Here is a 17,111-nt window from a genome sequence, read left to right as displayed (position 1 = left end):
GAAGTGATCTGACATCCAGTGATGATAACTTCCATATGTTAACACTGTAGTAGTTTGTTCATTTGTAGTGTCAGATCTCTGTGTGGAACAGGGCCTGTCTTTTATATGTGCAAACACCTCCTTTTACTATAAGTAAACTATTTATTATTTATTCATGTTTAGTTTTAAATCCTACCTTTCGTTTTATCCGGATAACTTTATTATTCTGTACTTTGGTTTGTGAATTACCTCACTGGCAACAGGATATGCTGATGGAAGCAGATTAGAAAACACACTGAATGAGTGCAGAATAAAATGCACTGCTGTGTCCATTGGGGCACAGGTGGCCCAGTTAGTTAGCTGTGCAGAATTGCATCCCTTTAGGTGATCTAGGATCCTATGTCTGTGGGTTCAAATCCCGGATTCATCCTTAATGGGACTCTTGGTTTGTAATTTTTACATGGGTTTCACCAAAGAAGTTAACACCTCCGAACAAGACCTGCATCAGAGTGCTGTTACACGAATGAACTGGGGTCACGTACAGTAGGCACAGTCGTTTAAGGCACCGCGATTCGCTGTGCAGAGTTGCGTCCCTTGGGCACGCCAGAAACCTTTGATTGTGGGTTCGAATCCCGGTTCGCCACGATTATGTTTCTAGGTTTGTCAGTACCATACCCGTGCTCATGGGTTTCACCGAAGTGGTAAACGTCAGAGACCTGCATCTCTTCGGGCTTTCCTCCCACATTAAGCTGTCACGCCGCGATATAAGTGGAATACTGTTAAAAGCAGCGTCAAACCCAACTCACTCACTAACTCACAAATGAACTCCGAAGAGCGGAAGGTCCGGGGTTCGATCCCCGGCCGCGTCATACCAAAAGACATTAAAAGATGGTACTTTTTGTTTCCCTGTCTGGCGCTTGACATTAAGGGACTAAAACAATGACTGGTCGGCTCGGAGTCAGTATACTTTGTCTGAGTGGGGTATTCATGTTATACTGCGGCATGGTATCTCAGTGAGCTAGCACTATAAATCGGCATCAGTCCGGACTAGTACAAGCAGCACACACACACACATGTGCATCCACAGCGCTATATAAGTGCAATAATCTTGGACGCGACGTTAAACCCAATTTCACCTCACCTCACAAATGAACTCATTGCCAAACAGTCCCCGGCTTTCTATGGAGTTGTATATGAAACGTTCTGCCTAGAATGCTTATCTTTACTGCCACTCCATTCTTACAGTCCGTCAGTATGTGAAGGTTCGAGCGTGGCAACCCAGTGTCCATCTCATTAAAATCAGATCTTAGTTCTCGCTACAGCTAAACAAAGATCTGAGGACATCCCATTAAGGGTCACGTCAGAATGACCTTTCATCTAACCAATCAGAGCGTCGCTTACCAGATCATGAAAATGACTGTCGGAATGTGTTTTCTAATCATGCAACCATGAAATATTTAACACGGGGTATTCCGAACGACAATTACAGGTTTTATGATTATATCCATACAATCTAGGCCATCTATAAACCATTCCAGAATGTTCTTCTTATCAGTTCTAATTTTTTTAATCGAGAATACGTCAAAATATGTTTCGAAGCGTAGTCGCCAGTTTGAAACTAGTGTCGTAAAGCTTGAGAAAGCTGCCTTCTGATTTGCTAATGTCAATTTCTTGTCAGTCATTTCATTGGTCGGTCAAAATTTGCCAAAGGTCGTTCTGACGTGACCTGTAATTGGATGTCCTCAGATCTTTGTTAGCGGAAGCGAAAAATAAGATCTGATTTTAATGAGATTGCCCAGTGTCTAACCATTGAAATAGTAAGTTGAGTCCAAGGTGAAGAGTGACGAGGGTCTAACCTTTTTAAGGCATGGCTGATAGCAAAGAACCTTAGAACTAAACTGTTTAAAACAACCATGTTTTGGGGCCTGATATGAGAAAACATAACCCTTATTAAAAAAGTGAAATACAACCTTCTACTTGATAATTTCTTTCAATGAAAAACTACCAAATCACATGTACATTCAATATAGAATAGCATACTGAATAATACACAAATTAGGTCGTTGAAAGGCATTTAGAAGTGATACACATAAGAAAGAGAATATATTGGTGTCAACGTCTTTATTATGAGGAACACAACATTTTGGAGTATATGCTTACTTCTTCATCAGGTGTATGGTAAGCATATACTCTGAAACATTGTGTTCCTCATAATAAAGAAGTTGACATCCATATATTCTCTTCCTTAATACACAAATTGACTTGATATTTATTAATATTTGGTTGATACTTCAACAGAATTTCTTTTTATTCCACAAAGTGATCTTAGCACTACAACTGCCGTAAGTTTATGTTTAAGTATTGGAGTTACGATCGTCTTATCGCTAATATCGTTTCGTGGAACAGGGGCCAGGCAGAAGCCTCTGGTCTGGACTTGGTGGGTTTGAATCCTGCTGACATTATGTGTTTTTTCAAGCTGTTCTATCATCAAGGTGAAAATATGTTCTGTCATGTAGATGTGGGGTTTGTCAAACTGTTAAGTTAGTTGATGGAAATGAGCTGTGACTTGCTGTATTCGATGTAATAAGTGCTCAGGGTGCTCTCAAAATTAGGAATAGGGGCCTCTTATTAGAATATTATATTGATGAAAGAAAACAGAGTTGAAAGATAAATTTCGTGGTTTATGCTGACAGCCTGAGATGTTTATATACGACAGATATACTTTTCTAGAATTTAATTGCCCATAATTAAGGGTGCATTTAACACATGAGTGCATATTATGGGCGAATAAGGGGTGCTAATTGGGATTGTTCACTAGCCAATATATTAGCAAATATCGCCATGGGCGCTTATTAGAGCGGGGCACTTATTACGTCGAATACGGTATATATGATAATTATGTTTCATTACAGAGCTACACTCCAGACCCCTTCAAGCTACGGGAGTTTGTGAGCACCCCTCCACCCGGCAATGAGAGACTGTTCTGTACCATGATTCGCCATGGCGATGAGACATCAGGCGGCCATTACACGCTCTACTTGGAGTACCTGGGAGGCCTTGTGCCATTACTGAAGGGCAAAAGGGCCAGCAAACTGCGACCAGACTTTGTCATCTTTGACCCTAAGATTAAGACCACAGGAAAAGGTAAGCATCATAAAATTTTAAGCGGGCAGGCACCCCTTTCTGAAATGATACCAAAGGACTGTGACTCATCATTAATATAGGGATGCAATGAAGTGACTATCCGAGGTAGGGGAGACAACAAACTTTTGGATGATACTTCACAAAATATAATTATTTCAAATTTTCCCCCAATTGGTCAAAAGAGCTCATGTGTGTTTCCAGACTGTTTGATCTTGTGATTGTGTGATGTCATCAATGTTGTCTTTCAATTCTTTCAAGAAATAGACACTTGATGACCTCCTTCACATAATTGTCCTGATGCTCTGCACACTGAATTATTAGAAGTTTCAGGGTTAGAAACTAACAGATTTTGTCTACTAGTCCTTATGATGATAACATATATAGCAAAACCCTTAAAACAGGCCAATTTCTACTAGTCCTTAGGATACCTTTACTATTGGGCATTTTGGTAAGGTCTACAGGACTAGTGCCAATTTCTAACGCTGAGTTTACTAGTTTACAGTTGTACGCTAAAGGTGGTCCCAATGGAACATGATGTGTCCCAATGGTACGAGATGGGTCCCAATGGTATGAGATGAGTCCCAATGGTACAAAATGGGTCCATATGGTACAGGATGGGTACCAATAGTACAAAATGGGTCCATATGGTACGAGATTGGTCCCAATATTACAAGATTGGTCCCAATGGTACAAGATGGGTTCCAATGGTACGAGATGTGTCCCAATGGTACAAGATGGGTCCCAATGGTACAAGATGTGTCCCAAAGGTACAAGATGGGTCCCAATAGTACAAGATGGGTCCCAAAGGTACAAGATGGGTCCATATGGTACGAGATGGGTCCCAATGGTACAAGATAGGTCCCAATAGTACAAGATGTGTCCCAATAGTTCAAGATGGGTCCCAATGGTACGAGATGGGTCCCAATGGTACGAGATGGGTCCCAATGGTACGAGATGGGTCCAAATGGTACAAGATGGGTCCCAAAGGTATGAGATGGGTCCCAATGGTACAAGATCGGTTCTAATGGTATGAGATGGGTCAAAATGGTACAAGATGGGTCCCAAAGGTACGAGATTGGTCCCAATGGTACAAGATGGGTCCCAATGGTACAAGATGGGTTCCAAAGGTACAAGATGGGTCCCAATGGTACGAGATGGGTCCCAATGGTACAAGATGGGTCCCAAAGGTATGAGATGGGTCACAATGGTATGAGATGGGTCACAATGGTACAACATTAACAACCATTATTTACTTGTTTTAATAATTACTTGCTAATCCCTGCTACCCTCAGGTTTCTCAACCCAGTCATTACTGAAGAGTTTTATCAAGCTTTAAGTACCGAAAAATAATGATAAAATATTCAGAATAAAGTGAAACAAAATGTCAAATATATACTTGCATGGTTTTCACCCTATAAGCTACAAAAGTTGACTTGAACGGCATGTAGCATATAGTCAGTATGTGATGAAATCATACTGTACACTCATACAGATACTATAGCACACAAATCTTCCAGACATATGCCCTTTATATTTAGCTGGGAAAGTTTAGATGTTGCTTTAATGTTAAAAAGAAATATGACTATGGTTAGTTTACTTCATTGAAAGCTCTGATCATATGTCGATCAATGAGTTTTTTTATTGTCATATTAACTAAAGAAGGCCCGAGGCCTGATACCAAATCACAGAAGGAATATGATGTTTTGTTGTTTAATATTCATTCATGCAGAAGTAATAATAGATTTAATTTCAGAAATGTGATATTTTGCTTGTGTTTTGACAATATAATCCAGCCTTTGTTAGAAATTGAATCGTTTACCTTCTTTGCAACATCAGTTGTTACTGATTTCGGCCAACACAAGTATTTTGCTATGAAATACGATTGTTCGTTTGAGTATTGAAGAATATTACTAGTTGTCCTCAGGGCATGATAGACAGTGTAACATTAAAACCGAAATCTGAAAGCAATGGGATTTGACACTGATTGATCAGATTATTCTCTCAAAACATGAATAAACAAAAACTCCACTGAACAAATTGCTCCAAATTGATATTTGATACAGGAAGTTAGTTTCGAAAGAGTTTGATTTGACAAGAAATCTCAGCAACACTGTCGGCTTGTGTAGACGGAGCTGTGTGTCTATGTGCTCTTGTCTTCTTGTGTAGAAGTTGAGGTCATTGATGTCACTCTTGTGATCAGCCTGAATTATATGTTCCTGGTAATTCAGTTTCCTGTCTGAGTATTCTGCATGAGGTGATGCCAGGGCTTCACATGCAAGATTCCTTCATATTTGAGGGGATTTTCATCCCAAATACTCCTTGTCATATTTTAGATAAGTCAAATTTGCACAATACTCAGTACTCATCCGAGGGAGAAACTATTTTTTTATGCTATGAAGTGTTTCAATCAACAAAATTTCTGTGGTCTAATGTTTTGTTAATAATATCTTGTAGATTAAATGTTACACCGATGCTTGACTCTCATGACTATAAAAAAAGTAAGAAGAAAAAAAGCACATTGAGTAATGATGACGCCCCGTGTTCATTGTGTTGGTGAGACCAGGCATGCAATACGGACACACCATCATAACTACATGAGATCTCTTACATCTCATTCTAAGATGCTTCGCAAAGAGATCAAAGGCGCCTCCTAGACTTGTCCTGCGATCAAGTAAACTTTTGAGTTACGTCATACTGGGGTAACATCATGGTGCTGTTCAAATTACCTCCCCCTGAAGATCAGCGATCAAAGGCTGCAAGCATCCTCATGCTCTAACTAAAACAGTTCAGGGCACTTTTTTAAGACTAGGCCTTATTACACGATACATGTGGGTAGAGCAAACTTTGTTTCTTATATGGTGTTACAGTGTGCGACATCAGATGTATAATCCATTATTGTTAATTTGAGCTAGTCTATGAAAAATATAATCAAAACTATTCCTGTTACTCTGAATATATTTTTTATAAATTCACTGAATATTAGGGATGGGTATTGGATGTTTAAGGTGTATCACAATATTTTGCAATGCACAAGGCTGTATTTAGCATGATATATTGAGTAATTCCTAATTTTTAATCCAGAAGCACTCTGATACATTATGATATGAACTGAAGTTCATAAATGGAACAAAACAAGATGCTGGTACAACATGATGTTTTACTCAGTCAATAAATACGCAGCCATCTGGATGAATACTCAGGGCAGCGAAGGCATTTGGCAAGATAATACCATTAAACACATGATAAAAATCCCAATTTGATAATCACCCAATATATTGAGCATGAAAAAATGATATTGTGATACGTATCGTGGAAAGAATGAACTTGAATTTACAAATATACCGGTAATACCTCACACACTTACTGAATATAAAAGATAATGTTGTCACATATTACCTGTAGCCTACAACAAAGCATTACAAATACTGTCAGTTGATCTTCATGGGTAGACTATCAAGTGAATTTCCAGTAACCCATTGTCTATGGTAGAAAATGTTCATATACCTTGAACTGGTGTAGAGGTTTAGAAATCTTTGAGTTAGGCGGAAAAATACAGTGCAAACAATGATTTATTTTCAAACCCTAACAGTCAGTCAATTTTTAAAATTACATATTTAAAAAATGCAGTGAGTTAATTCCTTTGGATACCTTGCCTCTATTATATCATTACCATAGTCCTTCATTTTGTCTGTACTCAGACTATAAAATCTGACCGCCTCCGTGGTCTAGTGGTAGAGTGTCCGCACGGAGAGCGGAAGGTACGGGGTTCGATCCCCGGCTGCGTCACACCACAAGACGTTAAAAGATGGTACTTGTTGTTAATGTGTCTGGAATACTATTGAAAGCGGCATGAAACTCATCTCGCTCGCTCACTCGCTCGCTCACTCACTCACTCACTCACTCACTCACTCACTCACTCACTCACTCACTCACTCACTCACTCACTCACGCACGCACGCACGCACGCACGCACGCACGCACGCACTCACTCACTCACTCACTCACTCACTCACTCACTCACAGATTAAAGTATTCTGGTATTCCTTAACTTCTTTTGAGTAGTATTTATCCATCTGAGTGGAGGGGCTACATGACTGTTTTATTCAATACATACACCATTTACTTCTACAGTTCTAAAACAGCAGGCATCCGCACAGCATCCTCACAGCATGTGTTTATAGTGAAATACAATATGGACATAGGTTCTTTGAGGCAGCCATTGAATCTAATGCAAACATAATTCTCTGGCATTTTCAGAGCCTACAGATCTTAATGGAGCATGTCACCTATAAATATCTAGTGCAGCATTATTGGGAATGTAAGAAAAAAAGACAGTTGTTATGGAATCAGTGGAACAGAAGAATGATACTTGTCGGCATGCCTTGTCCAATTCAAATTATTCCATGGAGAATGATTTTCAGTTTTGCCGATTGATTTTCTTCTTGAAAGAGTTGACCATATCATTAAACTGCAATTTGGAAGTGGAATTTTATTTCCTTTTTGGTCCATTTAGGAAATTATGTTTTAGATGCCAGCAGGTAGTAGGGCTAAGAGTGTGCCATGGACCATCAGATAAAATTTCAGTTTCAATTAAGTGCATTGCAATCAATAAGATGGTGTGCCATCGGTAAGATAGTAGGGTTAGATCGCACCCAATGGATGATAAAAGGTTATGTTGTTATTCTCGATCCTGCAAATGTTGTTTACCGGGTATATTTTTTAATATTAGATGGCTGATTGTTATTTCCTTGTAAGAAAATAGATTTTGATGAAAACGAGTCGTTGCATGCACAGAAACATTACAGAAAGTGATTATCAGATGAATGTCAATGTTGAGGAAGGATGTCTTTACAGACATCTTGGCGCCCTATATCTCCCTACAGTGGTGGACTAAGCACAGTTACCTTGAAGTACCATAAATCCTTGATCAGAGGCAGAGAAATGAATACATCAGGTCTCCAATAGAAGCTTTGTAAGATGTTTTAGTGAAAGTAATAAGGATGGGCCGAAAATAGGTCTTTGGTTCCAATCATTACAGTGCCATAATACGGCAAACGTTATGGCATGGCATGGTTGTCATCGAAAAGCCACTGGACCAATGGTATACCTGTTCCCATCAATGATGACACCTGATTTCTTCTAGAGTTTGAATAAGATTTTTATTAAGGCCACAGCGGCAATCCTATCTTATGTGATCTCTGGGGTTACAGAACAAAAACCTGTCCATTATATAGCAATACAAAATTGTTTTGAATGTTTTAATTTATTTGGAAAATGGTAAAAGAACACTAATGCTTTTGATCAACTAAACAATGTCCAAATTTCAATAACGTCCTAAGTTTTTTTACTATGTCTGAGCCTCAGTGATACAGCTGGACTATTGTTGACTGCAGCATGAAGTAAAGTTCACTCACTCACTCACTCCTTGGCATAATGTTTCTTATTGTTTGGAAGGTGCATGTTTGTTTCTGTTCACTTGAGCAAGATTTCTTTATTGACCTTTGGCTGTAAGAATGCAGCTCTTACAATCAGATTAATGGTTACACAAGAAATGAAGGGAAAAGAGATCTGTATCTGAAGGAATAAAATGTGTATGCTTTCTTGTCAAGTGAATAATACATTGTATGTAATTGCTAACTATGGCTTTCATGCCAGCCCAGTTAAATTATATATATATGTTTGGTGGCCCCTTTGTGGTCCCTTGCCTGAATAAATCATGATCTAAGTAATAATTGTTTTGGCCTTGTAATGATGTGTTACCTTTTTTATTTTCTTGTCATTTGGATGCTGTAAGAAATAAACTGTTACTGTAGTTCAAATTCGGGGCATTGGTGGTTCAATTTGCCCAAGAGTTGCATCATTTTGGCACATAAGAAACCTATGATCATGGCCGTCAAATCAACTGTTTTAGTCACGGGGTTGTTATTGTGATTTGATAGCCTGTGGTTGTCCATTCCAAATCGAATAATTTCCAAATTCAGGAAAAAAGATTTCTAATCTCTGTTCATCTGTTTGGTCAGTAAGTTTTGGTATGCCCCTAAAAATCTTCCTCTTCTTTGATTGTTTTAATTTATTAGCTAAAGAAATTATGTCAAGGTGACATTAGGGACTGGTCATTTATTACAAGGTTACAAGGAGGAGTAGGGGGAGGTGCGTTTGGTCCACCAATGAACTGAAAATAACAATGCTTGTCATATTTACGGATGATCCTCCCCATGACCTTGGACATTTTTTTAAACCTCTCTTGGAAAAAACAAAGTACTTTACATCTCATTATTAAATGTCCATTTTGTCATGACTCTCCCCAAATATATTAATTTTTTTACCCTCCCCTAGAAACTGAAATATTGTTTGGTTACCATCCCCTAATTCCCTCTAAACCTCCTCCCCCTAGTACATATGACCAGTCCCTTACAAGTGACACATGAGTTTCAAGGAGGGGCAGGTCAGACGAAAATACTAAGGCAGACGGAAACCTCTTAAACATTTAAAGCAACAACTACAAGTGACATCCAGTTGCTCACTTAAGTCAAGTCAGGGAAGAACTGTTTGAATAATACTGTTGGGAGATACTGAAAGCCCACAAAACAATCGCACTTGTGAACGTATTCAAGCGAAATATGCTGTTTCATAGGAATGATATTTCTTTATCATTAAAGAGATTTTCAGTTTGAATTTGTCACACAAGTGCACACGAAGTAGTACAATTTTCAGATGATTGTGTTTCTGAATATTTCATTGAGACATTGACATTTTCATGCGGAATAAGTGATTCAACTTCTTGCTTCGAGACCTTCTTCACTGACAGGTTGTCGAATATTGTCAGGAAGAGAACTTTGTCATGCTAGTCCCATAAGGACATTATTTTCAGTACAAAAAGAAGAATCAATATTTTCTGGAAATGAATTTGGCCATAAGTTAGAGAAGGAGTGACCTACTTTTCCAGACGGGATGCATGAATTTTGATATTTGTGAATAACTGGCTCTCCAAGGTGCATTTAAACAGCTCAAGTTTCCATCCACATGCAAGTAAATTTCATTTGTTTTTAGCCATCAAACCCAAGCAGACAAGGCAGTCTTAAGTTGGTCTTTCTTTATGCGTAAGAGCGTGGTTCCCTCAGGGTTGCTCTTCTCTGAAGTTCCCAAGGCAGTTGGATGTAAAAGTAGGAATGCTTGTGGAAAGAAAATTGCATAGCCGCTGAATCAAGATGTACTCCTAGTTAACTAATCAGAATATGCTGCTTTGATTTTTTTCTTCCTTTAATTGGATGGGCAAACCTTGACATCTTTTGCTGTGTGAAGCATGTGGTGGTTATATAATTAGGGCTGAAATAGTGTTGTTCCACCACACCTGCAGGTGCCTTACATCAATAAAGCATTATCAGTAATGTGATTAACTTTGGAACCTGATAATGCATATCCATGTTCTCCTGTGTCTATGCAATGCTAGAGTTTAGATCAAGAGAGTCTACCCTTTTGACATGAAATTTTAATCAGACCCTAGAGTGGTTTTGCTTTTGTGACGATAATTCCATTTTGGTATTGAATGACATGTACAAGCCAAGTGCCATGTCACAAGCTGTATAGATAGAAATTCAGTTTTTCAATATTGATGATTTTTTGTATATTTTTGTAACAGTTTCATTTGATGATAAAATGCAATCATAACCACAAAAATAAACCACAATTAGAAAATATGTTGAGATGAGAGATATATAGGTGGGTATTTTTTGCCTATATCTTGATTCGATGTTGTTGCTAACACCTGCAGCTCTTGCCAGGAGTCTTGACCAGTATCTCATCTATACAGATGCTGTGCATGCCAATGGTAATTTTAGCCCATCTTCCTTCAGGTCATGCTGCCTAGAGTTAAATGTTATTGACAACTTTGACAGTTCTTGCCAGGATATATATTAATGCTTGGCCTCTCGCATGGTTAACGTTACATTCAGATTCGGAAAACACACAGTGCTTTCAGTAAGACTGAACATACAAGGTTGAAGCACTGTAGTGTGTTGCTTCATGTGAAGTTTGTGAGAACTGAATGGGCTGGATTGTCTGTATCAAAATGCACTTGTTCAGACTTAATCCTACATATTTGGTTAAGGTAAACTATGTAAATATTAAGGCTGTTACGATTCACTCGCGCAATTGGTGAATCGAACTGTAACCATTCATGAATTGAATTCGTTATTCATGGCCACTAGAATCGAATATTTATGAACATGCAATCATGTGAATTTACATAAAAATATCCATAAGAACCTATCATATGCATAGATTTCTTCAAAAGACAACACTCTTATACTATTTAATTTGACAGTATTGTGGTCACTGGTCATTGTCACATATGATATATTAATAATTAACAAACCATGTCTAATATTTTGTTGTTATTGCTTCACTGAACATAACAAACAATACATCAACTGCTGACTTGTTATTGTATTCATGAATTAATATTCGTATTCGTTTCCCAATATTCGTGATACAAATTGTATTCGCCTCATAGTGTATTCGTTGCAGCCCTAGTAAATATATTCTGAAAGTGTCAATCTTAGAGCAGATAGCAAAGTTACTGGTTTACTCCATTCAAACTTGAGTGTTGGGTGAACTTTCCCTGTAGAAACTTCAGCCTTGGCCAAACTTGCCGCCACTCTCTGGAATAAAATGATTTAATTATCAACCAGGTGGCATTATAGACAGAATGGCTGACAGAAGGAGATAATATGGCAAATACTCAATATCAACTGTTGATACATTCGAAACTTGATGCAAATTCTCAAACTTGGGACCTCCAGCAATTGACTTCACCTGTACCTGGTAGTATGTCATTGCTTGATTCGCTGTCATGTTCGTTTCATTGCGTCAAATCTACCTGAACCTTCCTCCTTATTGGCAGAGATCGAGACCTGATGGGGATCTCTGGTAAGGCAACAGGAACGTGAAATTGGCTTAAAGTGAAAACACATAAGCAAAGCTGAGTTCAAGGATTCAACTTCTAGGAGTCATCTGTGGTGGTGTGGATTTTCAATCTGCAAAATCTATCGAAACCATACCCTGGTGACATTGCTCAACAGAGTTGAAGACAAAGGAGAAAGATAAAAAAAATGGAAAATATAAGTCACAAGATAACTTAATACTTGTTAGGTAATCATCAATGTCCAGATGACACAAGAATGTTGTCCCTAAATTTACTTTAAGATATATTTCTACCTTCTATTTTATTCTATATTACATTGTGCATAATTGCTTAAAGTGGCATAAACCCCTAGACATTCAGCCTATTCTAATCACTAGATAGTTGAATAACTATTTTGGTATAATGTGAGAGTGCCTGGAGTATTAGAGACTAGCCATTTATTACAGGGTGTTGTGGGTCGAGGTTTTTGATGCACTAATGTACTGAAAATAATGACCCTTCCCTAAAACCCTCCATGAAAAGATGAAATGCAAAAGCACTTTATATCTTTTTATAAAATGCTCATATTTTCTTTACCCGCCCCAAATATGTATATTATAAAAAAATGTTGTGGCCCTTCCCTAGAGACTGTCATATGTCTTCTGACCCAGCGCTGTAAGAAATGGTAAGAGGCAATTAACGGGATATGGTGGTCAGGCTCGCTGACTTGGTTGATGCATGTCATCTGTCCCAATTGCGTGATATTAATCACTGGATTGTCTGGTCCAGACTCGATTATTTACAGACCGCCGTCATATAGCTGGAATATTGCTGAGTGCGGCGTTAAACAACAAACAACCCAACCAACCAACTAACCAATAATAAGAAATGAAGAACGGTCCCTTAGAAGTGAATAAGAGCCATATAATGTGGTGATTGACAGAGTGCAGCTAAACCAGATATACAATGTAGATGTGGTGTTGTATATTGATGAGGGCAGATCGTGATGTGACTAAGGCAGCTTTGCTGGTGTTGTTTCTCTGTCTCTGGGCTGACTTCAGGCACCTAATCTGTCAACCATTCCACACAAACACACAGCATTCAGATGGACTAATTGTTCTCATTGTTCTGTAATTGTTGGTCTAGACTAAGAAATTAGATTCGCTTAAGAAATTCACTCACGAGATAACACATGGCTGCCTTTATCGGAGGCCCGAAATGCAGAAGATTTTAGATGTGTTAGAAATAATAATGATGGTGTTTTCAGGGATTGACGGTGGATCTGCCTAATTTAAGTGTGGTTTGCTCCTAGTCCTAGTCACAATTGATTTGTCAGTTTTCCTAAATGATTGATGGGTGGGGACTTCAGATATATATCATGTAATGATAATCTTCCTGTCTTAATAGGACATTTACCTCCCCTTGGCTTGTTTGTTTGTAAACATTTGATCATACCTCTGACTGAATTTCATCTGTTTAGCATGGTTCTATTACAAACACCCGTGAAGAACCGGGGTTAGAATAGGTCTTCAGCAATTAACCCATGCTTGCCGTAAGAGGCGACTTGGTGGATGCATGTCATCGTATCCCAATTGTGTGGACAGTTGCTCATGATTTCAATCACTGGATTGTCTGTTCCAGACTCGATTATTTACAGACCGCCGTCATATAGTTGGAATATTGCTGAGTGTGGCGTTGAACAACAAACAACCAAAACATACACCTGAGCTGATATTTGGGGTCTAAATTCTTTCCTTTGTTTTTGATGACCAATTTGGTACTGTAAAAGATTAAACATATTCTCGGCATTTGCTTGCCTCTATGAAACTACATTCAGTTGAAACCAATGGATCATTTTAATCATTTCTCACCTAAAGAATTGATGACAGATTCTTTGAGTGGTATTTTTTGTTAATAAGCATTTTAATGACCATTGCTTAGCAATTGTGCATAGCTACTTTACAATCTCTATGGAAGTATTTCAGATTTGAAAATCGAAAGGGGAAGAAAGTTCACATTTTGGTCATGTAGACATCGTAACAGAGTACACTGCTGCTTGCGAAGTGTTCTGGCTGATTTCATCACATTCAAGATGGCTGGCAAACATAGTTGTTACCAGGGTAGACTACGTTCCTAATACCTGTTGTCCATCCGCAAGACCATATGACAAGAAGGATGAATTCAACTTTCATTTTATGGCATGTAATATTCCAGCAGACTTGGTTGCTACATTTCACAATGTTTGAGGAACAATCTAGCTTCATATGACTCTTGCTCAAAAGTTTATTGATCTGGGTTACTGCATTCAAGACCTTAGTAAAGTTTTCAAGATTTTTTGTGGTAGATAATTATTAGGCATATCTAAATTTGATTTGTTTGTGTTAAAATGATGTCTGATGCAATTCCCTATTTTGTCTTGTACCCAGTTTTTTTCAGGTGAACAATTGACTTTCCTTTGCATGTCTTTGTGATGGGTGCCTCTGGTGGGGCAGGATACGCTCACCCTTTCACAAAAACCTGAGGATATCATCTATTTGATAATGATTCATAAACACATGCCTATGATGTAATCAGAATCGTACAATTGACTGCCTTTAGCAGAGATTTCTTCTGATTCTGGAAAGGGTTTTGTAACTCTATGTCTATGGGACTGCCTTCGTGGTCTAGTGGTACAGCGTCCGCCCGGAGAGCGGACGGTCCGTGGTTCGATCCCCGGCCGCGTCATACCAAAAGACGTTAAAAGATGGTACTTGTTGTTACCCTGTCTGGCGCTCGGCATTGAGGGGCTAAAACAAGTACTGGTCGGCTCGGAGTGAGTATACTGTGTCTGAGTGGGGTATTCATGTTAAACTGCGGCATGGTATCTCAGTGTGCTAGCACTATAAATTGTCATCAGTCCGGACTAGTACAAGCAGACACACACACACACACACACACACACACACACACACACACACACACACACACACACACACACACACACACACACACACACACACACACACACGTGCATGCACGTCGCTATATAAATGCAATAATCTTGGACGTGACGTTAAACACCATTTCACCTCACCACCTCAGCTATGTCTATGGGATTCTGTGGGCAGACTGAGAATTAGTTGGGCCGCCACAAAGTCTATGCTCCCATAACTTTGAATTGGGGAATATCTTGGAAGACTTATGCTCATCTTAGGCCTGGCTGCATGTGTGTTGTCATATCCTGACATCATGGATCATCATGGATGTTTACCGAGCTGCATCTGTGGAGACCTCCTCAGGTGGGAAAACTCACTCAACTGTGACCAGAGCACTATCCCCAAAGCGACCTTATCATAATGTGTAATGTCATGTCCTAACAGGATGGATCGATGCTGCCACTGTTGCATCTGTGAAGACGTTCTCTCAGCTGTCATCTGGCTGACTGTGTATCATCATGTCCTGACCCAGTGCCGTAGCCAGCCGGGGGGCAGGGAGGGCAGTTGCCCCCCTAGATTTTTTTATAGAAAACAGTTTTATTTGAATCATGTTGGGGACAAGTGATACTTGTACAAATGTTTGCCCCCCCCCTGTCAAAAAAAGTTAACTACGGCCTTGTCCTGACCAATGAGTGTGTGTTATCTGTGTTATCTGACCTTGACTGTTGATCATACTTTCAACATCAATGTCGATGCACACAGTTCTATGGCTGTGATACATTGTAAAAACTTGTTCACTCTCCTAGAGCATCACCAACATAAATGTCTCATAGAATGACAGCTGAGATCCTAGTTGGCAGTTAAGAATATTTAAGTGGAGAAGAGCCTGTCTGGTTCAAATGTATGTAAAAAAGTATTGGCAAAGTATTTTACCGTGTGCATTAAGATTTCCTCAAAAGAATGGCCTCAAGGACGGATCTCATAAAGTTATTGTTAAAAATGCCTTCAACTCCATGTTAGTTCTAGAATTGATATCAAATAAATATTCTTGTGGAGCCAAATCTTCTCATATTAGCTCATCAATTTTAATGAAGGAGCATCAAGCTGCTCTTATGGTGACAAATATGCAAGGAAGGTTTCGAGTTTATGATAAAGTCGGTTTTACTTCTATTTTGATCATGTCCACATATTTATCCCAGCCCCCACATCAAAGCATTGCAAGACATGGCATGCTGATGACACGAGGAATTGTGTGTAAAGGTTGCAGTGGTCGGGCCTCACTGGCCCCAAGTGTTGTCTATTGTGATCCAGATTTTGACCTTTAATGTCAGCTTGTTGGAGACAGACTTGCTGTTAGCAGAGTTATCAGGGACTGTATCAAAGTACTGGTGGGTCCTGGAAAATAGGCACACTTGACAAAGGCATGGCAAATGGGATGGTGATGAATTGAGAGGTCCTCCTCAACTTTTCTTAAGACTTGATTGCTGTTTGGACAATGGCTGCTGATATGACTAATACCACAGAGGAAGGCCAACAAGCAAACTCTTATCTTATGAGGTCCAATGGTTAAAAACTCTTGTAAACTCTTTGTTAATGTATGGGAGTTACATAGAGAATCTCACCCGAGTGTCTTTTGAGATCAAATATATATCATCACGAGTTGATATTTGTTATATCAAAAGACACGAGAGTGAGATCTTATTTATCATCCAACATCATTGTTCCAACTTTTTCAGTTTGTAGACAGTAATAGTAATAATCAGTGTCTAAGTGTAAAAAGTACTGCTAAAAGCTTCAGTAGCAGAGCCATTAGTGATGTCATTTGATTTTGACATCATGGTAACCAATGACATCACAATGGTCTGCAAAGCATTGTGATGCAATTTCATTGCAGCGATATCTACAGTGTAAATATTGCTTGATCTCACCCAAACCATATCTCCTGTGGGAGCCAGTTTTGGATGATGAAATGTTCTTAGCACTAAGATTGCTCTGTGCAATTAGGCCTGGCTGATTGACTCTATAACTTCTGACTGTAGTATTGCTTTTTACTGTTGACCACCAGGCTGTCTGGTATAATCTGTCTAGGACAGAATCATAACACAGGCATAACTGTGGCATTTCTTCATTCACTCTGTGTAATGCCACTCATATGTTTTCAGATGAATAAT

The 17,111-nt window shown here is 38.9% G+C and overlaps 1 protein-coding gene across 1 annotated transcript in view; it reads left to right on the top strand.

The window, feature by feature from the left end:
* The window catches only part of LOC124116419 (tubby-related protein 4-like), a 246,982-nt gene that overhangs the window by 152,339 nt on the left and 77,532 nt on the right, over nucleotides 1–17,111 (top strand). Inside the window, exon 8 of the mRNA XM_048383632.1 lies at nucleotides 2,892–3,123. Within this exon, the coding sequence (XP_048239589.1) occupies nucleotides 2,892–3,123 (232 nt within the window). The remainder of the gene's footprint in view (nucleotides 1–2,891; nucleotides 3,124–17,111) is intronic.

This window comes from Haliotis rufescens, unplaced genomic scaffold (genome assembly GCF_023055435.1).
Source record: "Haliotis rufescens isolate VD_foot unplaced genomic scaffold, xgHalRufe1.0.p SCAF_5, whole genome shotgun sequence".
NCBI lineage: Eukaryota > Metazoa > Mollusca > Gastropoda > Lepetellida > Haliotidae > Haliotis > Haliotis rufescens.
The sequence above is the reverse complement of the archived record's forward strand: the minus strand, read 5'-3'. Positions and strand labels throughout refer to the sequence as shown.